The 25136-nt window shown below is 43.7% G+C and overlaps 1 protein-coding gene across 1 annotated transcript in view; it reads right to left on the reverse strand.

The window, feature by feature from the left end:
* LOC137355764 (voltage-dependent P/Q-type calcium channel subunit alpha-1A-like) overlaps positions 1-25136 on the reverse strand; it is a 644715-nt gene that overhangs the window by 104184 nt on the left and 515395 nt on the right. Inside the window, exons 40-41 of the mRNA XM_068021264.1 lie at positions 20070-20166; positions 198-303 (exon numbers count right to left, since the gene is read on the reverse strand). Of these exons, the coding sequence (XP_067877365.1) occupies positions 198-303; positions 20070-20166 (203 nt within the window). The remainder of the gene's footprint in view (positions 1-197; positions 304-20069; positions 20167-25136) is intronic.

The raw sequence follows: 25136 nt of genomic DNA on the forward strand, positions 1-25136 counted from the left end.
CTACGGCACATAATAAATGAATGCCCCATCTTCCATCTAATTGGTAACATGAAATAATTATGCAATGCAAGTAAGGTAGTCAGTAGATTCTTGGATGCCTATGTATAAATCTTCACAAACTTTTCTGCGTTAGTCATGTACTGTAGCAACTACCATGGCCATGAAAAGCATGACAATTAAATAAATCCACACTATACCTTTTGCTATTTTGATGTCCAAGGCTGTCCTAATTAGTGCCATGAGCGTGGAGTTGAAGTGTACGCTGTTGTCATCAGCAACCGGCAAATCCATTCGCAAGAGCCTCTGCAGGGAACCAATCACAACAAACCTAGCCCAAAGCACAATTTGCTGTTTGGCTGAGTCGCCGCAAAGTACTTGGAGGTTCCTTTCATTTCAGTTTAAACATTTTCAAACAGTTCATTCCATTTGTGTACAAATGCAAGTACGCAAGTCATAACTGCAATATAACACGATGCACACAAATAATCCGTGGAACAGAACACAATGCAATGGTCATTCCCAGTTCCACTTGAGGTACTGACATTCAGTTAACACACACAAGTGATGCAGATGCATGCAGCATGCAGCACAAGTACCCCACAGGACAAGCAGTGCAGTCAAGTTGTACACAGAAGCTTCTAAGGATACGACGCTGGATTTCATTCACAGCTACGCTATAATATGCTATTGCTTAAAATCTGCTCTCTCAATGCAATGCAGCATTATTCGAGGATAATTAACAGCAGCATCCAGAGATTCCTGAGTGAATAAGGAATGGACAAAGATAGTGCATTTGTTGCAATTAAAGCTGGAGACTATGAAATGGTTTCGAAGATTTTTTTTCAGGAAAGTGTAATGCTAGTGATAGGGGAGAGAAAGAGACACACACAGAGATAATGTGGAGGGAAAGTAGGCAGAGACAGCATGAGAGAGGGGATGAGACAGTCAGAATAGCTGAAGTATGAGAGGTATTAGGAGAGATGTCCAGAAATTAAGTTGTGCTGAATAAGGAACAGTGGAAATCATTTAAGACATACATGTTCCAACTTGGGTTCCTTGAGGATACCACAGGGGTTGTGAAGCCATTAGACTTCTATATTATTTGACTTACTGACACATTTCTATTTCTGTACACTGATAAAAGGATCTCTGTATTGGTAGCATTATGGTTCCTATGAATGGTAAAAACTCTGAAGTTATAAGAGGGAACTTAATCAATATTTACATTGAGTCCTCAGAGCGCATCGATAGGTCAATATTTTCAGATGGTCTCCAGGTGTTTGTCAGTATTTGCACAGAATACTCAGGAGTATGTCATTATTTGCAAAGGGTCTCAATTAACGTGAGAGATCTGACAAACAGAAACGTTTGAAAAGGTCTGCTGAATCGAGCTATTTGTGCTGTAAGCTGCAACACCCTGCAGGAATACAGGTCTTGCTCATCACAGTGTTGCTAATTTTGGAAGGAGGACTACAATCCCAAACAACATCTTGCCCGAGAGGACTGCTGTCAGGAGTGGTCGAGCACACTGCACCAGTGTGACACACACAGGATGCATAGGATTGCATCTCCAGACAGCTCCTGGGGTAAATCATGGCACACTATCTAGTTGCACGCTCAACTTGCTGTCTTTGAAAAGACATAACTGTATTGAATCCCTGATCCGAAGACATTCTGCAGTTGTGCAGTCTATGTACACAAGCTTAGCTATGCAGAGATGAGCAGGCCTGCTGAGATGCACAGGTGAGAAGGCATAGTAGCAAGAGTGTCTTAAGTAGGGTGCAGGCCACATTGCAAATGCCACTGCTGCAGCAATTCAATTGATAAGGGGTTGAAAATCCTGCCCAGTAATTATAGTGAAAAAATGGCAGCCTGCATTCAACAGACACTGTTTTTACCCTCATGACATTTTCATTAAAATGTAAGAGGAGTGAGGAATTTCACCTTCAATTGTGCACAATTATTTTTTCATTTGTTCATGGGATATGGCCATCGCTGGCAAGGCCAGTATATATTGCCCTTCCCTAACTGCCCTTGAGAAGGTGGTGAGCTGAATTCTTGAGCCGCTGCAGGTACACCCACTGTGCTGTTAGGAAGGGAGTTCCAGGATTTTGACTCAGCGACAGTGAAGGAACGGCGATATAGTTCCAAGTCAGGATGGTGTGTGACTTGGAGGGGAACTTGCAGGTGATGGTGCTCCCATGTATCTGCTTCTAGGTGGTAGAGGTGAGTTTGAAAGGTGGTATCGAAGGAGACAGCGAGTTGCTGCAGAGCATCTTTTAGATGGTACACACTGCTGCCACTATGTGCCAGTGGTGGAGGCAGTGAATCTTAAGGTGGTAGATGAGGTGCCAATCAAGCTGGCTGCTTTGCCTCGGATGGTGTTGAGCTTCCTGAGTGTTGTTGGAGCCGCACTCATCCAGGCAAGTGAAGAGTATTCCATCACACTCCAAACCTGTGCCTTGCAGATGGTGGACAGGCCTTGGGAAGTCAGGAAGTGAGTTACTCGCAGAGAATTCCCAGCGCCTGACCTGGTCTTTCTTGTAGCTACAATACTTACATAGCTGGTCCAATTAGCGTTCTGGTCAACGGTAACCCCCAGGATGTCAATGGTGGGGGATTCAGCGATGGTAATGCCAATGAACGTCAAGGGGAGATGGTTAGATTCCCTCTTGTTGGAGATGGTCATTGCCTGGCACTTGTGCGGCATGAATGTTACTTGCCACTTATCAGCCCGAGCCTGAATGTTGTTCAGGTCTTGCTGCATGCGGGTAGGGACTGCTGCAGTATCTGAGGAGTTGTGAATGGTACTGAACACTGTGCAATCATTAGCGAACATCCCTGTCAGATCCTCCAGTAATGACACTTATCAAGACTGAGATTTATCTTTGCTTTTTCAGCCATTTTCACTCTACAGTCCTTCAACATGTGCTATCTGACTTTTTTAACCCCAGGTCAGATGACCTCCTAACTAGTACAGCATGTACCGTATTATATCTAATATGCAAGTTCACATAACACTCAGTTATCATCATGATATCCCTCCCTTTTCAGACTGAAAACATGTCCATGCTTTTCCCTGCTTTATACAAATGAATACACGCACATTAGTTAAAATCTTCATATCTCTTGGGCGTCTTCTCTGATGCTTGGCTCTCCCTGCCATCTCAGAAACTTTGGTTGTTGCCCCTGGACTTGATGGTATCAGTTTCCTTTCCGGAGCCTTCATTTCTGCCTCTGGACTGCGAGCTTTCAGACTGCTGTCAGAAGCCCTGGAGTCTCTGGTCCCTAATCCAGTCCCTGCTGCCATCTGAACCTCATCTCAATGTCGAACTGCTACCTGCTGTTCTCCCATCTCTGCGCATCTTGATCTGGAACCAGATTTAGCTCAGACTCTGGGTTCTGAATTATAAAACTACTGCGACACTGATATTTCTTGACAAACGTCATATTTCTGTCATATTCTACTCCTTCTGATAACCTCACAGTTACTCTATTTCCAGTTTTGGAAATAACACTATTGGTTCTGAAAAGATTGTTGTGTACGGCTTGCTCAGACTCTCTCATCTAACCAACACTTCATCACCTGGCATCACATCAGACTCTCTATGATCTACATAAAACTTCAACGCACCCTTCTTCGCAGCATCATGGTCTCGAACCTCTTGATCATCAATGATGTCTCTGATTGGTATGGATTTTGTATCCAAACAGCAACTCTGTTGGGCTCTTCCCTATCGTAGTATGTGGAATTGCTCTATACACAGCAACATATGACAGAAGTGCCTCCTGCCAGTCTTTGCCTTCACAATTCCCATCTGCTTCTCTAGAGATTGATTCTGACATTCCACCTCTCCATTAGCTTGTGGCCATTTTGGTATCACTCTGTGATGATAAATCCCTGTAACCTGCCTGTGGTCAGCAAACACCTGTGAAATAAATTGTGGCCCATTGTCTGAGTACAAAGTAACAGACTGCGCAAATATCTCAGTCAGAGCTATCACTGTTTTCTCTGCTGTTGTAGACTTCATCACAACATACTCACAGTACTGACAGAAACGGACCTAAAAAAGCTACAGCTACATCTTCTCACCATTCGGCTGGTAGCAATGTGGTACATATTGGTTCAGGTGGGTCGGGTTGCCTAATGACTTAACATCCATGACAGGATTTAACTAATTTTTCTGCATCCTTCACCATTCCAGGCCACCAAACCTTAGTTCTCAGGTTTTGCTTCATACTGACCACTCCTGAATGAAGGAGCCAATGCCACCATCCTTAGCTGCCTTGCCACTACAAGTCTGTTGCCTCTGAGCACACATTTCCCCATTGTGTACAGTTCATCTCTCACAGCAACATAGGACTTGTGTGTACACTTCTCCCACTCTCCTGTCTGGATCGTCTGCCTGATGTCTTCTCGTTCTGGATCTCTGTCTGACTCTCTCTCTATCTCCCTAATTGTCATTGCTCTGGGTGTCGAATGTACCATTACAAATCGCACAAACTATTCCGCTTCCTCCTCTAGCGTAGACCCTTCCATCCTGCCCAGCTCCAGTAGTCTTGATAGTAAATCCGCAATGTTCGTCTTCCCCACAATATGACTAACCTTGTACTTGTATTGCTGAAGTCTAAATACCCAACTCTCAATTGGGGCACATGAAAATTATATTGCCTCCAGTGGTTTACAGTCTGTCGGCAACTCAAATTTGATGCATGAAATCTTCCACATGCCCAGACCAGTCCTAAGGCCTCTTTCTCAGTCTGAGAATATCGCCTTTCCACATTCATCAAAGACCGGCTTGCGTAAGCGATGACTCTTGGTCCTCTAGCACGTGTGTGCACTAGCACTGCTCCTAGTCTCACTGGACTGGCATCCGCAATGACCTTCATTGTATCGTAATGTCCAAGAGTGTGAGCACTCATCAAGCTTTCCTTCAGTGTTCTGAATGCATCCTTCTGCTCTTGGCCAAACACAAATTGTTCATTCTTCCTCATTAACCTCCTCAATGGATCAGCCATTGTAGCAAAGTTTGGTATGAATTTTGCACAATAGTTTACGAGACCAAAATATCACCTCACTGGTATTTTGTGGTTTTCTTGCCTCTGCCACTGCCTCAACTTTCTATCTTGCTGGATTTATGCCTTGGCTTGTCCACTTGTGACCCATAAATATCAGCTGACACTCCAAATAAACATTTGTTTGCATTCACCATTAGACCTGCTGCTTGTAACCTTGCTAACACTAGTCTCAACCTCTCATCATGTTCTTTACGAGAGGTATCATGAACAATGATGTCATCTGAAATATTGGCCACTCCAGCGACACCTTAAATTACTCCATGGTAAATCTCAGGTGCTGCGTTTATGCTAAATAACAGACTTTTATAGTGTGTAACAAATGTCACTTTCCTAGAATCTGGGTGGATCTCTAGCTAGTGGTACTCCCACTTTAAGTTCAATTTAGAAAACACCTTACCTGTTGACATCTCCTGGAGTTTTATAATCTACAGTTGGTAGAGGATGCCATTCTATAACCACTGCCTCATTCACCTGTCTCATGTTAATGCACAATCTTATGTCTCCATTTGGCTTGGCCACTCCTGGACTTACCCAAGGTGTTGGTCCTTCTATTGGTTCAACAATATCTTGATCAAAGAGCTCTTGGATCTTGGCTTCAACCTTGCTCCTCAATTCAAAAGTTGTTCTTCATCCAGGCTGAGCTACTGGCTTGATATTGCCATCAATGGTCAGCTTGACCTAACAATCACAAAACTTTCCTATCCCTTGGAAAACAGGTTTGAACTCCTCCTTCAGTTCAGCATATACCTTCACTAAGTTCACCTTCAATCCAACATACAACACCCCTAAGGCTTGAGCTGTCTCTCTGCTCATGAGTGCTTCCCCTTTCTCTTCAATGACCTCAAACTTTGCATCTACCATTTCCTCACCTACCTGCACTACAGCCTTGAAACAGCCCATAATTCAAAGTGGTATCTTGGATGTGTATGGGGACAACTTGACACATTTCCATAATGCGCACACAATTCTCTTCTTCTTCAATTCTTCCCACAATTTCCTACCAATCATATTGCTATCACTTGCAGCATCCACGATTGATGCCCACCTTCATTCCACCAATCAGCACTGGAACTTTTCCATGTTTCACATCATTGACTGCAAACATGTGTCCCTCATCACATTCACCATCATCCTTGCCGTCATCCTCTATTCGGTATACATTTCTGCCTTGTTCATTCCTCTGCCTTCTGTTTTCCTTTCTAGACTTTCCTCTCTTCTCAGTTTTGCTTCTGTACTTCTTAGCAAAGTGTTCTTTCCCCCATAATTTCTGCACGTCTTTCCTTTAGCAGAGCAGCAAGAATCCTTCCCAAAATGTCTCAAATTTCCACATTTGAAGCACTCTTTCTCTGTCTGACTTAGGCAATTCCTACCTTGCCCTCTGGAGGATCTAAGCTTGTTCACTTGGATTGAGTTTGATCCAGGACATCCTGAAGCTGAGGCATCTGCATCCAATTTCATCAGCTGGAATTGAGCTTCCACAGCTTCAAATGAAGCTGCCACCCTCAATGTTTCCGCCAAGGTTAACACAACGTTTTCGAGCAACTTGTGCTTCAAGTAGTTCGACTGGCAACTTTGTACAACTTGACCCCGGAGCTGAATATCCAAATCCATTCCATAATTACATCCCTTAGATGTTTGGCGCAATCTAGTGTCTGTTTCTCCATCAGTTTGCTTCATCTGTCAAAAACATATCGCTGAAATGTTGCACTCACCATCACCACATATTGATTATTTAATGCATTCATGCATGGCCTTGTCACAATCATCCTGTTCTCCTGTTCCACTAAGTGTTTTGAATGTCTCTCTCACCGATACCCCAGCATTGCACAGCAACAAAGCCCTCCATTGCGCTCACTGCGTTGATGTCATCCCATCGAGAAAAGATCCCTGCTGTTCGCATAATCCTCAAACTCTTACAGCCATGCAACCCACCGTGCACTCACTGCACTGGTTTCACCAATGAGATCAAACCAATTTATACCTCTAATCCCAGCAGATTCCAATCCGCCTAAAGCCATATCTAACTGCAATGGTTCAGTAATCTAATCCAATATTTTACTCCTCGTCGTCACTGGCGGATCCTCCAGTAATGATACTTAGCGAGACTGAGATTTACCTTTGCTTCACAAACTTTATTCAGCCATTTTCACTCTACAGACACAATCCTTCAACATTTGCTATCTGACCTTTTTACCCCCAGGTCAGATGAACTCCTAACGAGTACAGCATATGCCGTCATGTATCTAATATGTGAGTAGCACATTATATCTAATATGCAAGTACACATAATACTCAGTTATCATCATGACAATTCCCATTTCTGACCTCATGATGGAGAAAAGGTCATCGATAAAGCAAATGAAAATGATTAGGCCTAGGACACCACCCCGAGGAACTCATATTTAAATATGAGTAAATGAAAGTGCTTTAGAAAAATACAGGAAAAACAAAAAGATCCATATGTTTTTTCCCACGGAACCTCAAAAACTGGCTTGGGAGGTTTAGGGGGCAGCATAAGGTGTGCCACAGAATCATTGTTACCATCAGCACAGAATTTTCTAAAGAAGCAGTATTGTTTGGAAGAGCAGGAAATGTAAGAAAGGATTAGAGGACATCAGAAAAAGCCCATGGATATAAAAGGATAATCACAGAGGAAAATGAAAATGTTAAATGGAAGAAAGAGGGTAAAGTTCATTGGGCGTCTTTTTAAAAATAAAAAGATATGGCTCCAACCAGAGTGGGGTAGTGGGGGCCAGCGGGGGAGGAGGAAGCTTGATCTTTATTTGGCAGCATTCTTCGTGTGAACCAAAACGAAGAGGCTGGCTCCATTTCAATATCTGATGTTTTGAGAGTTGATCTTGTGAATGGTGTGTTGCTAAGTGCTACCTTCAATGGGAAACTAGCCTTTGGTTGTGGGGTTTTCGCAAGTTAGCTGGTTTATGAATGTCTAATGTTGGGGTAATTTATTTTTGCTATTTCTATTTTTTTTCCCCCTCACTTTTTAGATCCTCTTCGATTTTGCACTCAGGAATCTGCGTCCCTATTTGGAATTGAACCTGTGACCTTTCCAGTCTCTGGCACAATTATATAATGGGTGGAGTATTTAACCAATAAACCAATGTAGGGGAGGTCTGCTTTTCAGTAAGAAACTCCACAAGTCGTGGGGAGGGCTGGTCATAATAATACAATAAATATCAAGCATACCTATGCTGTGTTTTATGATTATCTGAGACTGGTTGAGCGAGTTGTGGAATCACAGGAGAATGATTCATGGAGTGATTATTCATTGTTTTATATCATTCAGCTGTGGAAACAGTTAAAGTATTAACTGAACTGCTTATTTTTGAGGTCCTGTAAAAGGTCAACACATAAGGTATGGAATAAAGGGGAGTGGAGTGCTCAATAGTGAATGGGGAGGGAAAAGATTTAAACATGAACCACCCAGGGATGAACAGGGTGGAGGGGCAATTCCGACATGGGGTAAGATACAAGCAAGGTCAGCCGCTACTGCTCATCACAAATTTTTGATTTGAGTCATGTCCTTGAGAGGGGCATCAGGCAAAGGGTAGGGGCAACCCCTAAGGCAGGGAGAGGTAATCAGGGATTGCTGTGGGCCCAGACTGCTCTCATAATCTCCTAACAAGTAGCAGAACCCCAGCTGGAGCGAGGCAGAAAAGGGTCGGGGGAAAGAGGAAGACTCGACATAGGGAAGGGGGAACAACTTAAGCAAATTACAGGAACATAATCTGATGATAAGATTTGCCTTTTTAAAATTTACAGTCTTCAATTATAACCATCGTCCCTCTCTCCTCAAATTCCCTCCCAATTTCTTCCACCAAAAAAACCTTTCTCCAGCTGGAAGGCTCAGACGGTCCAAAGCACGGACATCTCTATGTCAGCCTGTTTCTGAAGCTCGCTGAATAAGTCCCATTCCTGAGATTCCAAAGAATGCAAGCCCACTTTGCAGCCTTTCAAAGGGCAAACGACACAGCACAGATGATATGTCAGCAACAAGAAGATCATGTGATTTGATCCTGGGACTGCCCAGTTGCGATGCAAGTGTTTGACTGACATCCCTACACTAATGGGAGGACTTAAGTCACACTTTCTTTCAGATGATGTTGCTGTCATTACTTATTATGGTAGAAAAGTGATGTCTGGGAGGAAGCAGTGAGGCTGGAATCCAATCAGAAAGTTCCAACCATTCTGAGGAACATCATGTGATCAAATATCAGCCCTTAGCTCCTGTCCAGCTAGCTAATATATAATAGACTGGCACATTGATGCTAATTAACTATAAATTGTTCCTGGTAAACTTCAAGTCCTAACACATCAGCTATAGGGAGTAGATAACCACTGCAGCTGAATAAACTACCCTAGAACCTTAATAGTTATTATATAAATAAAAGGTATAGTGGAGTACTAAACTGAGAGAGCAATGTGATCTAGACACCTTGATAATCTAAACTAATAATGATTCTATATATATATATATATATATATATAATATATATGTGCATATAATATCACATTGTCCTTCCCTATAAACAAAACTGAGGCTCACATCCCAAGAGCCCTTGACATCGGAACACTGGCAAAATCAGTATGCCACCAAGGTGAAGGGTATGATTTTGCACTCAGAATTAATCCTCATACTCAGTTAATTAATTGGGAAGGGGGAGTAAGCCAGCAGGAAGCCATAGCTTGTGTCATTGCACGATGCAGAGAGCTAAGTAACCCATTGTGACATAAGCACTGCAAGATTACACCATCACATAACCATTACCAGGCCATAGCGTACCAGTTCTATTCCTCAGTATATTCCTCAGTTTGACCCAGCGCAGTGTATACTATATGTAAATGACTCTACTAACATTAGCAGTCCTTTATTGAGTGCTAATCTGTCAGGAATCAAATGATAAGGTATCAGTAAACCCTTTGGAATTTTTTGAATGAGTAAATGAATGTAAGAACAGTTGAGTTTTTTTTTAAAGAATGGTCTTATACATATGAAATACTTCTATTTCCAACTTAGTACACTAGAAATATTGTGGCTGGGAGGACAAGTGGACGATCTGCTGTCAGCCCAGTGCTGCTTTTCAGCTGGGCACCAGGACATGGGTCACAGTGGGCCTGCTCAGATGCTCTCTCTGAATTCCTCCCCTCTCTTAGGGCTGGATTTTATCTGGCCAGCAGGAGATGGAGTGCAGGCGCGGGGCTGACGAAAAATTGGGGTGGGCGCGCTCGCCCAGAAATCCGACATTGTGACATTGGTTCCAGATTTTGCCAGCGGCGGAAAAGCTCCAAGGCGCCGCTGGTGTCACAAATTGCATTGAACTGAAGCAAATTTTATGGGGCGTTCAGATTTAGTCAGTGGCACATGGGGATCAGATCCCTGGTCATTTAAAGATGGTGGCACCGAGGTGAAGCCTTAGTGCTGCTGCAGGAATGTAGCCATAGGGAGTAGTGGATAAGGGAAGAGGGTGACATGGAGGGCATTCTTGGCCTGCAGTGCTGGGCTTTCTGCAAGGGTGAGCGCAGTCTCGAGTGTAAGGGAGGGTGGGTGCAGTCTCACGTGCAAGGGTAGGGTGGGCGCAGTCTTGGATGCTGGATTCTCTGCAAGGGTGGGCACTGAGGGGCATTAGCATGTCTTCAGAGGGGAGTAGCAATGGAAAGATCCAAGGCGAGTTCGTCTCTGTAAGGACAGCGCATGGAAAGGATAAAAAAAATCAGCTGGCATCGGTCTCACAAACTGTATCTTTGTGGGCCCCGGGCCACGCAGCAGCGGTGCAGAGGGAGGGAGGACCAGGATCTGGCTGAGCTCACCCACGAAGCTTCCACAGGAGACCAACAGCAGCCGGCCATGCCAAGAAGGGTCTATCCTTGCCAGAGAGCGTACTGGACTCACCAGCTACCTCCAATTGTCCAAGCGTAAGTGAAGACTGCGGCTCTTCAGAGAGGCTGTTACTGACTTATGCACTGTGCTTCAGGACAAGCTGCAATCCATGGGCTTCAGTGGATACCCAATGCCTATAGTCCTAAAGATCACTGTGGCACAATTTCTAAGTGTCTGGCTCTTTCCAGGGATCCACTGGGGACATGTGTGCGGTCTCCCGTTGGTGCGTTGAGGAGGTGCCCAATGCCTTGTTCAAGAGGGCTGGCCACTATGTGTAGTACCGGACTGACTCTGACAATCGGGCAGAGAGGGCTATCACCTTCAAAGCCATCGCAAAGTGTCATCAACAGGAAGGGCTTCCACTCACTTAATATTCAACTGGTCTGCGAGCACTGGAAATGCGTCCTGAAGGTGTGTGCCTGCTTCCAGTGAAGCAGCCACGATGCCTAAATACTTTGACAGTCCCAGGTGCCACAGTTTCTCAGGCCCCGAGTTCACCTTCAGGGATGGATTCTTGGGGACAAAGGCTACCCATTAAAGACATAACTACCCACGCCTGTGAGGAACCCTCGCAAGGCAGCAGAGGAGAGATACAACACTTGTCACGAGTACACCCGAGCGACCATCGAGCGGGACGTTGGGCTGCTGAAGATCATATTGCAGTGCCTTGACTGATCAGTGGAGCCCTGCAGTGTGCCCCAGCAAGGGTCTCGCATATTGTAGTGGTTGGCTATGCTCTGCACAATCCAGCACAGCAGAGGGGGAGGCCTCGCATGAAGAGGACATGACTGATTGCCAGTACTCATCTGGCAAGAAGGATGTGGAAAAGGCTACCGAGCAGACAGCAGTGGATCTTGCTTCCCTTGCACCAGAGGACAAGGCCACTGAAAGACATGCAAGGCAGGCACATACCCACTTCCTGCCACCATGATAGCCTTTCAAAGTGAACTCAATAAAGACTCACCTCACTGAATCCACCTGTCACCTCCTTCCTATCGCACTCTAGTGCCTAGCACCCAGCTTCACCGCACGCTCTGACACATCTGAGACACTGACCAAATGCGGCCTGTACCTGCACTGGCAGCCCATTGAGAGAGCAAGGGTGCAAGTTGCACCTTATTATTCAGCAATGACAACATGAACCATTGACAGCAATGGATCTGACCTCTATTTATTACCGCAATTGTAACAACCAATGCAAAGGCCACCATTAGTACACCCGTGAAATCCCAAGTGCATCTAGGTGCTTTTCTTTATATGCTTTCATGTACTTCTATGCAGTGCAACCCCTGCACTGCCAGCTGAGGTGGAGGCAGACTGCTGATTGAGCTGTCCCTTGGCCTGGGATGCCTTTGGCAGACATCCTCTGGTGCTAGAGGCCTGAGGGCTGGTGAGGAGCCACTGACCATGCTCTGTGGGGAGCCCCCAGATGTAGAGGGCAGCCTCTCCTCCTCCCTTGACCCTCCCTGCTGACCAGAGAAGAATGAGGACCTGGAGAAGACTCCAGAAGACTCGATCCTCTCTCAGCTTGCCACTGCTGCGCTGAGTTCGTGGCCAAGGCGATGGTGTACAGGTCTGCGTGAATCTGTGGGATCTGGCTCTCCATGAGGGTCATTAACCTCTCAATGGAGGAAGCCATTTGCTCACACTCCTGAGATATGGCAGCACTCATGGCATGGATGGACTCCTCCATCGTCTGCTTACAGCTGCGCAATGCCTCTGGCAGCACCACCAGGTGTTCCCTTACCTCTCTCTGCAACTCAAGCATGTTCTGTGTTGCCAACACCAGAGGCTTGTCATCAGCCTGGGGCTCAGCATGGGCCTGGCCACCCACAGTCCTCCGACTGTCAGAGGTCTCGGCTGTCATGGGCGCAAGCATGGTGCTCTCATCAGCTTGTGACTTTGAATCTATGCTTGAGTGCATGCCACCTACGTGAAAGTATCTGAGCTGATGAAAGGTGGAGGGGAATGATGCGACAGTGCATCCTCTGACTGTTCCTCCTCCTTCTCAGAGATTGACAAGATGCCCCCTGTCCCAGCGGTTGTGCAATGGCCTGCATGAAAGAACACAAACATTTGTGGGTTAGGTTGTTCAGCTATCCTCATGCCAACCATGCATGATGTGGATCTCCAGAAGTGTGGTGGAGGACAAAAGAACACAATGTCTCCTCACTCTCTTGTTCAGCCACTCCAGTCTCACCATCTGCATCAGGGATTCCACCACCATCCTCGATGTCTCCCTTGTGTTATGCGCAAGTTCCTCCTGCAAGCGGAAAGACGGGCACAGTTAGACCTCACATGAAGAACTGGATACTTATGCTTGTAGCAACTTCTTGTCCCCTGATGGGGTCCCCCAAATAGCTTCTCCTCATGTCCGCTCGCAGGGGATATATTGGGGGTGAGCTCTGAAAGAAGGCAGCTGTCAATGAGATGCAGCCATGCATCTGACAAGATGTGGTGATGCCTCACCCCCTCATTGTCACTCCCTCCCCATGTAGCGCTCTCTCCTGCGTACCAACATGCAAGTCCCAAAGAGGAGATGGGTATGGAGGACTCACCTTGGTGGAGCAAAAGAGGTCTTTGACCCTCTTGCGACACTGGACCCAGTTCCAGTAGCGGGGTGATCCCACGGCTGCTGACTTCCTCTGCAATCCCTATCCAGGCTTGCCTAGTCAGGTGGGAAGGTCTTTTCTTGCCATCCCTTGGAAAGAGGACCTCTCGCCTTCTCCTTGCAGCCTGGAGGAGAATCCCCAGGGAGGCATCGCAAAACTGTGGGGCCACCCGGTGTCTTGCCTCAGACATGGTTTCAATTGGCTCATGCTCTGTCCAGTCGGTCCATAGTTCTGATGCAGGGGTGCAGGGAGTTGCAGGAAGATCCAGCAGCAGCAGCAGTAGAGGAGTGTCCAGTAGAGGAGTGTCCAGTAGAGGAGTGTCCAGAAGCTCCAGCAGCAGCAGTAGGGGGGGGGAGGTCGAGGTGTTACACCAGCCATAGAGGGGTCCAGCAACACTCCAGATTCACTGCATCAGTGAAAGGCAACAGTACAAGTAGGGCTGGCAGCACTTTAAAGATGGTGCCAGCGCCTACGTTCTTGTCAGCTGATGCCACCATCAGTACCTAGTAGCCTGCAATAGGATGGGCCCTGAGCCTTGGTTATGTTAATTGGCTGGCTGCTGTGTGATTGTGGCTGGCCAGCCACACATATGGCATGCAGCAATGGCACCCACTTCACCCACATCCGGTGCTGCCACTGGGACCTGCAACAGGCTGACAAAATTTAGCTCTTAGTGTATGTGGGATAAAAAGGGATCCTGGCCTCTGCTGTTTCTCCAACTCAGCACGACCAATATTAGCAGTTGAACTTTGCAGTGGTTATAAGCTGGTTGCCCCTTCCCTCCATGGTGCGAGCGCTACCCTCCAATGTATTGCATCTAAACTATTAAAAAGGCAAGATGGCGACTGACAGCCAAGCTCCCACAGCCAATCCCTAATTCCAGTACTATTCTGATGTTGGAGTTATTTTGTTTTTGGCTTCCAATTTTGGCATGTGTTGCTTTCCAACTCAGGTTTGATGTGCTTCTACTTACTGTTTGGTAGCATTCCGAACAAAATAACCAGAATTGTCTAGATCTTTCCCTGGTGAGGTTTGGAGTGAAACACACTGAACCAGTGACCTGCACACAGTGTAAACGGCCTACAGAAAGAATCGCAGTTGCTATTTGCTATCGGGTTACATAGTATTTACAGGACAGAAACAGGACATTCAGCCCAACAGGTCTATGCTGGTGTCCCTTCACCTTATTTTATCTAACCCTATCAACATATATTTCTATTCCTTTCTCCCTCATAATTAGCTTCCTTAAATGCATCAATGCTATTTGCCTCAACTATTCCAATGTGATAACAAATTGTACATTCTAACCAGTCTCTGGGTAAAGAAGTTTCTCCTGAATTTCCAATTGGAGTTATTAATGATTATCTTATATTTATAGCCCCTAGATTTATACTCCCCCACTAGTGGAAGTATCTTCTCTAACCTGTCGAACCCCTTCAAAATTTTAAAGACTTCTATCAGATGACCTGACAGACCTTTCTTTTCTACAGTAAAGAACCCTAGCCTCCTCAGTCATTCCCGATAGTTATCATCTCAGTATCATCTTTGTAAATCTTTTTTTGCACCTTCCCCAGTGCTTCCATATTCTTTTTGTGAGATGGAAATCAGAACTCTTACATGTGGTCTGACAAGATTCTAAATTAGTTTAACATAACTTCTCTGCATTTCCAATTATATTCCTCCAGAAATAAACTCCTGCTTTGTTTACATCTTTTATGGCTTTGTTAACCTGCATTGCTAACTTTAATGATTTGTGAATCTATAACTCTAGGTCCCTTTGTACTATTTCGGCTCTTATTTTCAAAAGAGTATGTGGCCTCCTTATTCCTCCTACCAAATGCACCACCTCACACTTACCTAGATTGAAATCAATTTGCCATTTACACATCCATTCTGCAAACTTAACATCTTCTTGTATCTTGTTACAGTCTTCTTCAGTGTTGAACATGCCCCCCCAATCTGCCATCATCTGCAAATTTGAATAAATGGTGAACAGCAGTGGTCCCAGCATCAATCTTTGTGGAACACTACTTCCCATCTTCTGCGAGTCTGAGTAACTACCTTTAATCTCGACTGTTTTCTGTTTTGTAGTCAGTTTGCTATCTATTTTGCTACTTGTCTACAAACTGGTTGTAAGGATCACCACTCATACTACCACTGGTCTGAGATCAGCATGAATTCCTGACAGTTAATATTTGTACCTCTGACAGATTGTTTCCTACAAGTTAAAATCCCTTTCCTAGTAAATAAAAAATCAGCAGAGCAGAACTTGGGAATACATACTGCTGTTGGCCAACGTCCATGGCTTAGCTTCCGTCTGTATGTTGACTTTAGTTTTGTTTATTTGCAACTATTATTATACAGCCTATCTGGCTGCCTCAGGCAGCAAGTTGAGGATGTCCCACATCTTTCTCTAGGTCAATAATGGCAAGACTGAATCTCACCCCATGAGAAACTGCACACTGCCCCAATCTCACCCTCTGAAGTTGTTCACTCAAGCGAAAGCCAGGAGTGCAGATTTTCAGTTTCCTATATAACCCTGAGCTTAGCTTCAAACTCCACATCTGGTTTTATCACCAAGACCATCTATTATCCCCTCCACAATATCACTCATATCCCTCCCTACTTCACCTCCCCTGTTGACGAAACCCTCCAATCTTGATGTCTCCAAAGTCAGACTCCAATTCATCCTGGATTCTTTCTGTTCTGTAGTTCCAAGGAAATGTCAGTAGTGTTTGAATTATACAACAGCAACTTGTAAAAGTACCCTTGGACTGGGTTTTGGTATGACACGCTTGTTCAAAGCAGCTATTTATAAATAAGTATTGAACAATTATGCTGTAATTAAATCAGCCATATTAGAAAGTGGGCAAATACATCCTCTCTGAGGAATCTATTCCTGTAAATTTCATGGATATCAGATTTAAGTTTGCTGAGGTTCACCTTTTAAAAACCTGAACTGTATTAACACAAAGGAAAAAGTGCTCTGGACCTATCCTGCTGAGTAGGGGTAGGCCCAGGGTTAAAATTTTGTAAAACATAGGATTAATTGGTTCAAGGAAAGTGCAGGGTCATTCACCATTCTCACCTCATTACCGGTTCCAACGCTTGCTCCCTGAGATGTGCTTTATGGACACATTTTGTAGAAATCTACTCAACCCATTAAACATCGACTTGTGTCAAAATCATTCACCAACCTTTTCAGTGTTTAGGGCTGTAGTCCTGAGCAACATCCTATCCAAGGACTTCTCTCAGGAATGCTGCAAAACCCTACACCATGGAATGTGGCGATGTGGGTCTGTGAAAGCAATTCCCAAACAGTGAGCTCCTGATTTCAAGGGTGCTACACTGGGCAGCAGGAATAGAAGATAAAAAAAACTATGAGGACAGTAGCTACATTTAAATTATATGCCCTATAATAGAGCTCTTTCTTTTGACCTATGAATGCCAATCTAAAAGCATTCCCTGCCCTTCACATCCTCGCAACAAAAGACGAGGAAAGAGCCAAGGATTCCAACTCTGGATGATATCCCACAGCACACAGGCCATGAGGCCCAGAGAACATGGAGCAACAGTTGAGGAGTCATGAGTGAAAGGACTGAGCCGCAAGTGGCACAAGCCATAACAGGAATATCACTGCCATAAATGGAGCATGTATATTTTATCTAGTCGGCGTGCATGGAGGATATATGGATTTTAAATAGTAATATTTATTTCCACATCTATTCTTTGCGGTCTAAAAACTAAGCACATGTGCCATTTTGAGGCGAGAATGGGGTAGAATATGTTGAAATTGGGAAAGGAATAAGGAATAGAAGAGACTATCCATGGGCTGGAAAAGAGAGGTTATGCATGGGCTGGAAAAGAGAGGTTATGCATGGGCTGGAAAAGAGAGGTTATGCATGGGCTGGGTTATGCGGATTTCAGCGGGGTCCATGCCTGAGATGGGTGCACCGATATGCCAACATTTCAACTTTTAACTGGGATTTTCTGCTCTTTTCTGTGGTAAGCTCCCGGCTACAACCAATCACAGGCAAGCTAACTCCCAACATCACAGCAAACACAGTCTATACAGTTTGCAAGCAAAAAATAAATGTTGATCTTGTCATTATATATGCCCCAAAATAGATAATTTTATGGGAAGCCACCTTTAAAATCACCAGAAATTTGGTAAAGGGGGAAAGGTCCAGCGTTGGATAATCCCAAGAGCACAGCATTTTGCCCACTTCAGACTGACCTATCAATGTTGGCACATCTTTACATTGCAGCATGCAGGATAGAGAGAAAGAGAGAAAGCACACATGATTAACTAGGTGTATTATGTAGGAAAAAGGGACCAATACAGGTTACAACTGCATTGACAGAAAGAAAATAGGTAAAAGCTGGAAAAGTTAGTAACAGTTAAACGGTCAGAGGTGAACTCGAAAATTAAAACTATTTAATGCTTTAAAAATTCTATTTTTCAGCCTGAATACCTGAAGAGTAATTGAATTTGCCCTCTCTGAAACACACAACAATCGTCATGCAACCCACAGGAAGGGGAGTGTGCTTGTTGTAAAACAACTTTTATATATTGAACTGTTTAAAAAATTTTGTTCTCGTCAATCAACAAATGATCTTTTCCCTTCTGATTCAGGTTTCACCAAGCTAAGGAAGGTTGGATTTAAACTCTGTTTTGTATTCACAATACAAAAGCAGTAGTGGTAGAGTGGGTGATATTTTGATGATGCATTTTATGTCCAACACTCAGATCTCACAGCTTCTCTGGGTCTCACCTCTCCTAATTCTCCAGGGGAAGGATTGCTTTGGCCACTGTGCATGGAAACTCTGTAACTGCATGTGAGACTTCTCCTTGTCTCCAGTAAGAATGTAAACATTTCTATATGAATATGCCCTGAAACAGATCATCCTCGGTTTTGTTACCTTCTCAACCAAACGCAGAGATGCTAGAATTCTTCGGGTTGGTCTGCATGACAAACATGTGAAAATCTCCTCTGAATGAATCTGTAAACGCATTCTAAATGAATATATTTACAGATTCACTGCAGAGGAGATTTTCACAAGTTTGCCATGCAGACCAACCAGAAGAATTCTAACATCTCTGCGTTTGGTTGAGAAGGTAACAAAACCGAGGATGATCTGTTTCAGGGCATTTTGATTTGTGAGTTGAATACTGTAACTGGCTTAAAGGGTCAATGTTCACATCCCTTAAAGGCTCAGTGAGTAAATGCACAGACTGTTGTGATACTGAGTCATGACCAGCAAGGCCTTAAATTCCATCCCTGGTTTGTGTTCAGTCAGCTGATCTCAGATAGGATGGTGGTTAGATTCAGCATCTACAATGTTGGGAAAAGCCAAGGTTGTCACACATGATTTCTATTCAGTGACCAATACTGGACAGTGCATGTGTGTGTGGTCGTCAACTGAAGGCAGGGTCAGTTGGCTGTGGAGTACCTCACCAGCCTATGGGCCAAATAGCTTGCTAACACTTACTATCTAGGTTCACCCACAAAGAATGGCCATCCAGGTGGAGTGATAGAGTGGACGGTACCTGTGGATCCTATATTCTAGTAAGTGTTAGTGCCATCAAGAGAGATGATGACAAAATTGGAGTGAGGGGATAAGGCGCTTACATTCCTTTTAGTTAATTATTACTAAATTCAGGATAAGTTGATCTTGGATAAAACTAACCTACGCAGCTATAGAACAAAGTAGCCTGTTTGGGGAGGGGGGGGGGGGGAGGTCACAAATGTATTTGTTTCTTGGTTGAAACTTGAATACACTTCAAGGCATGTATCTAAATCTAGCTCAGTAAGAATAATGATGGGTACAAATTGAGGTTCTAGCCTGGACCACCAAATGTCTGAAAGAACGGATTCCCCCCTCCCTTTCTCTTCCATGCAAATACACATCTCTCACCAGATAATCCAAAAGGAAGACTGGCACATTTGTAGCAGGAGTCTACAGATTGCTTGTTGGTTCTGCTGACGCTGCAGTGAGCATCTGAAACTGACATGAAGGGAACCCACTTAAGAAATAAAGACTGAAGGAAGAACCCAAGAGAGTTTGGCTCTGTGAGATGTAGTGAGCTTTTTCTCCAGAACACACATACAAGATCTGTAAATTCTAAAGATAAAGGAAGAGGATTATCTGGATAATATCACATCTAAAAGCAAGTTGTTTGCTCAATTTTTAAAAACCAATTGTTGGATCAAATACTTCAGGGTAGGTGGAAAAGCAAAATATCCACAATGATTTCAATTAAGAGAAAGTAATTCAGCCGGGGAAATAAATTACCTCCTTCTTAAAGAAACTGAGGTATGATTTTAGATAAACGTTCCATCAACTTATAGATAGATCACATTTATTGTCAACTTTCTCAGACTCCTCCCACTTCTTCTGGACTGCACGATCCCTGACCCTAACAGTTCAAAGGTCACAGATTTTCTCCGGCACACTGAACACTAAGGACACATTTCTACCTTATAAGCAACTCGCGCAGGGCATTTCTTCCCCAGGCCTAAGGGCGGAGACATGTGTCTCAACATCTCATACATATCAGTGTAACTGATGCGGCCACTTTGTAGCAGAAATGAGGCAAAAAGATGTATCCAAGACGAACGAAAAGAAAAATGGAAGGAAACAAACAAAAACAAAAAAATTACAAAGTTATTCTTTATGGGTCTGTCAATCGCAGAAATTCACCCAATATCTATGCAACGTCTAAGTATTGCATAGAAGTACAGAGCATTTTCTTTTAGTCTTGATGAAAAGTCCTCTGCCTGTTGTGAGGAGATGCCAGTCTTTGTCAATGCAGTTTCTGTCCCTACAGTAATGAACCCAAGATGCTGAGTGGTATTGGTTACGACAAGCAGCAATGGCTGAGGTTGAGGTTGGTCAGTGCATTTCCATGCTATTTTCTCTAGGTGACTGCATTTTCCTGCACATTCTACTTCAAGAAATGCAAAAAAAGAGAAAGCACACTCATTCATTGATGCTTAGGTTGGTAGGTTAGTGGAAGTCAAACCTTGCAGGCCACCCTATGAGGACATTTCTTGCCTAAGCCCAGAGGGGGTGAGATAACACGCAACAAACTGTACATATCCTTATAATGAATGCGACCGCTGGAAAAAGAATACAATCAGTTAGTGAAAACAAGGCCCTGAGGTTAAAACAGAGCAGAACTTCACAAATTAACATACAGGAACTTAATGTAAAACATTATAAAGCACAGCACATCAAGAGCACTGAGAATCTAATTAGCTGGTTTGTAGTGGCTCAACCATCACATCAATACAACCATCTTAAACAGAGTGCCATCCCATCAGTCAGTAGCTAGAATATAAATCAGGGATCTAAACAGTTAAATAGTCCAGTTTTCCTCTGATGTGGAGATGGTAGTCACTCAAGGTGTTCAATGAATTTTCATCAGCAGTAAAAAATCAGAATAAAAATCTTGATCCCTAGCTTCCCTTTGTCAAGTTTTGGACTTGTGATAAGATGGTAAACAAAACATGCTTTTGAATGTAGGTAGAAATGACCCTGACTGTATATGATTAGTTTAGTTTAGAGATACAGCACTGAAACAGGCCCTTCGGCCCACCGAGTCTGTGCCGACCATCAACCACCCGTTTTACACTAATCCTACACTAATCCCATATTCCTATCACATCCCCACCTATCCCTATATATTTCCCTACCACCTACCTATACTAGGGGCAATTTGTAATGGCCAATTTACCTATCAACCTGCAAGTCTTTGGCATGTGGGAGGAAACCGGAGCACCCGGAGGAAACCCACGCAGACACAGGGAGAACTTGCAAACTCCACACAGGCAGTACCCGGAATTGAACCCAGGTCGCTGGAGCTGTGAGGCTGCGGTGCTAACCACTGCGCCACTGTGCAATTACTATAAAGCAAGGCCATATGACGTAATTGTCCTGCACAATGATGACTTTTAATTGTAAATACGTCATCTTCATTCAATTTTCTTTTAGGAGTTTAAAGATCAGGGTTGGTATGATCGTGTTATGACTTGCTTTAAGGATCAACTTTATCCCATCAAACAAAGGGAGAAGGCATGGGAAATAATAGCTCAAATGTGCCTGAGTTATATGAGAATAGAATTTTATTTTAACAACATGAAATGGCCATTAGGCCATTTTCAAGGTTAACTCATGTATCTACCTGCTCATCGATAAATTAGGATAATGTATGAACTACACTAGGTATTTCCAGATGTTGAGGATTTGAAATCAATTGATGAACATGCACAGCACAGATTCATCCTGTTCAAGAATACCTTTTGAAAGTTTACAATCCAAGCTACAAACCATATAACCCTCTCTCCTGTAAAGATAAAAGGAAGACGGCAAATCTAATTTTGAATCAGATCAAGCATTTCATTGCTCTTTGTGAATTCGGATCCACTGGATGAAGGATCCTGCATCCTTTTACGGTCATCATTAAACAGTGGACAGATGTGTCTTTCACAAAAAATAAATATATCAGGCACATTCTTTCAACCCTGGATGATTAAGAAGCTCCTTGGTATCTCTATGACTCTTGGGCCAGGATACTTGTCTGTGATACTGCCCAGAATGAGGCAGAGGTAGAGGGCCTTGAAGCTGCCTACTCTCCCTCCAAACCAGGCTCAGCACTTGCCAGCAAAACCTTTAGTGGGAGCCTAATGACATCTTTGGGGTACTTTCTTTCTTTGTAGTCCCTTATTGCCTCTTCTAGTGCTGCAGCACTGTCGAAATTTTGCTCCCTTGTACTAGCGAGCTCCCTCTTGTTGGGGGTCGGTGGGGTGGGGGGGGGGGGGGGTCAGGGGTGGGGTGGGTGGTGAATTATGTTGAGAGCCAGTGTGCCTCACAAATGTATCCTGATTTAGGAAAATGGATCAGGGTTCCATCGGGCTGAAACCCCACTCCAAAGAGGAGAATCCGGGCCCTGGAGTTAGCTTCAGTCAAATGAGAGAATCAGAAGCTGGGGTGATTCTTTATTTTTAACTGTGATGCTCAAGTTTTCTGGGGAAATCAAATGGCAAATCAAAATATCTGGTCGTCAACAATAGCGTCATAATGGCCATTATATTTAACAAACGGTTTATTCTAAGAGGAACATAGCTGCCATTTTGAATTTTAAACAGGAAATACAGTCTTGCAATTTGCCCCTACTCATTAATTTTACACTTACTGCTGTCTCAATTATCTTTTGATACTCTACTTTATACTGCTGGATAGATGGCCTGAGAGCAGAGATGTTGTGTAGCACTGCCCCCGTTGTTAGGGCCCAAGGCTTTGCTCCCACAATGCCATGAACAGGGAGCACTACCACAAACTACTGCCCTGTTCACAATGTCATTGGATCGAGGTTTTCTGATGTTACAGCCAGAGATCTATATAAAATTGCTGCTCCTCCAGTTGGTAGTTTTTAACTGTAAAACAGGGCAATAAAGGTTACTGGAAAATGTGCGGATATCTTCCTTTACAATCCTTCCAATTAGAGAGTACAACCATACACTACTTCCCATTTGGTCATCTGGAGACTAGCTTTAATCCATGATGAAATGGGTAGTAACATCTCCAATGTGGTTCTATTGAATGACCACAAAGAAGCACGGAGGTGCTATATTATTACTATAACCTATTGAAATACAAGATCGAGCAAGAAGGGAAATAGTGCTGGTAAACTTTTTTCAGCTTCCTTTCAAAAACTCAAGACATCAGAATTATCTAAGTTACTGTCATAGGCAATAGGCAATAGTGAGATCCAGCCTTTTGTTCTATAAATTCACACTACTTTGGACTCAAAGATCAGAGTTTAGGCTCCAAACTCAGCTGTTCTTTCCTCTTCTATTGTCCAAAACAGTGGGTATTGTCAGCTCCTAGCTAGGTTCCCAGGTAGGAGGCTTCATCTTGGCAGATGGACAGGGAGTGGTGAATAGGTGCTGATAAATAGGGACGTGAGCTATAGAGGAGTCCATGGGCTTGTTCACATCACTCTCTCCTTCTGCCGGAGGAAGTGTGACAGTAAAAGGTGCTCAACATACTTGAGACAGGAACCCCAGGACAGGAGATCTGTGTTTCAAATTTGAGAAATAGTATTAAAAGGAGAACTGCCCAGAATCTTAAATGCCGTTAAGGTACAGCTATACGCATGGTTACAGTTATCCTTTGTGGTACTGTTTATTATTTACAGCTGATGTTTAGAAACAGCATGTTGTGCAAAACTCTTCCTCCTGTGCCATTATGAATAAGAACAGTGAGCGGAGAGCAGCAATTCTCCCTTTGTGATATGATGGCCAGAGACTATCCCTAGCTCCTGGTTTCTGTTTCTAACCACCATTTCAATAAGATGCTACTGAAGAACACCAGTATGGGCAAAGAAACCTCTCCCTCTTTACAACATTGAGACATTACGGGGTAACATAATCTAATATAATTTCCTATTAACTCGGAGAGACTTGTAACAGTAGCCCCAGATCCAACACTTTCCTATCTCACTCTCATCATACCCCATAATTTTCAACAGATCAGTGCTTAGAAAGGAAAAGCAAGTCACTCATCAGACATATGATAGTCCTCCAAATGTTAACCCATGTTATGCCACATTGCAAATGATGCTCTTAGTCACTCCAAATGTTCTTTAAGGTGAGATCTGTAAGTCCTAGAGACACACCTGTAACTGATGCAAATAATGGCTTAGCCTTTCATCTGTGCGGACAACTGACAGAATGTTGCTAAATAATGTAAAAAAAAAATCAGGTTTGCGTTTGATAGAAGAGCGAGGCTGTAGGCAGAGTGTAATTTTCAAGTTTTATATTGTACATTAGAATTGTGCCTGATCCATGATATCAGCAGTTGCCACATCCATCGAGATTCAAAGTGGCAACCATTATGATATCTTCACCTTTAACAACAGTCAAGGCTTCATCTTGCTTAGAAACTACACAGGTCACAGTGCAGGCAGAAACTAGTTTGTTCACTACATAATTAGAATTCGGTTAAAAATTCAGCAATGGGTGGATATTGCCTCCAAAGAATTGTAGAAAGTTGAATTTTGGGGAAATAAACAAACAAACCAGCCAATCAGATGTTTAAAGTTGCAGAGTATGGTAAAGGCCAAGACGTAACTTCCCTAACTCACTGAAAATTGTTACTGATCCTGTTATGTCCCTGACAAATGATTGATTTATTTTTCTCATGTAGCTTTTGGTGGTAGTAATAATTTTATTACAACATTGATAACCTAATTAATCAGGTTAACTGTGCAGATGAACGCCACCTACAGATGTGGCATTAGGGTCAAGCAACCCATGCAATTGAGTGGGGTTCTGAGTGGATCCAGTAATGAGATTGTCTAGGAAAACAAGGGGCCCAAAACTGACCCTTTGCACAGGACACCCACAAGGCAAGTGCCATCCCTGTACACTTGTTAAAAAAAGAGGTGTGGTCTGTTACAGCAACTTCTCACCAAGTAACATCTTACTACAATAAGAAACTGAGCTATGGGCTGGATCTGCTGCAATTGCATCTGTATGTTC

Source organism: Heterodontus francisci, chromosome 43 (genome assembly GCF_036365525.1).
Source record: "Heterodontus francisci isolate sHetFra1 chromosome 43, sHetFra1.hap1, whole genome shotgun sequence".
In the NCBI taxonomy this organism is placed as follows: domain Eukaryota; kingdom Metazoa; phylum Chordata; class Chondrichthyes; order Heterodontiformes; family Heterodontidae; genus Heterodontus; species Heterodontus francisci.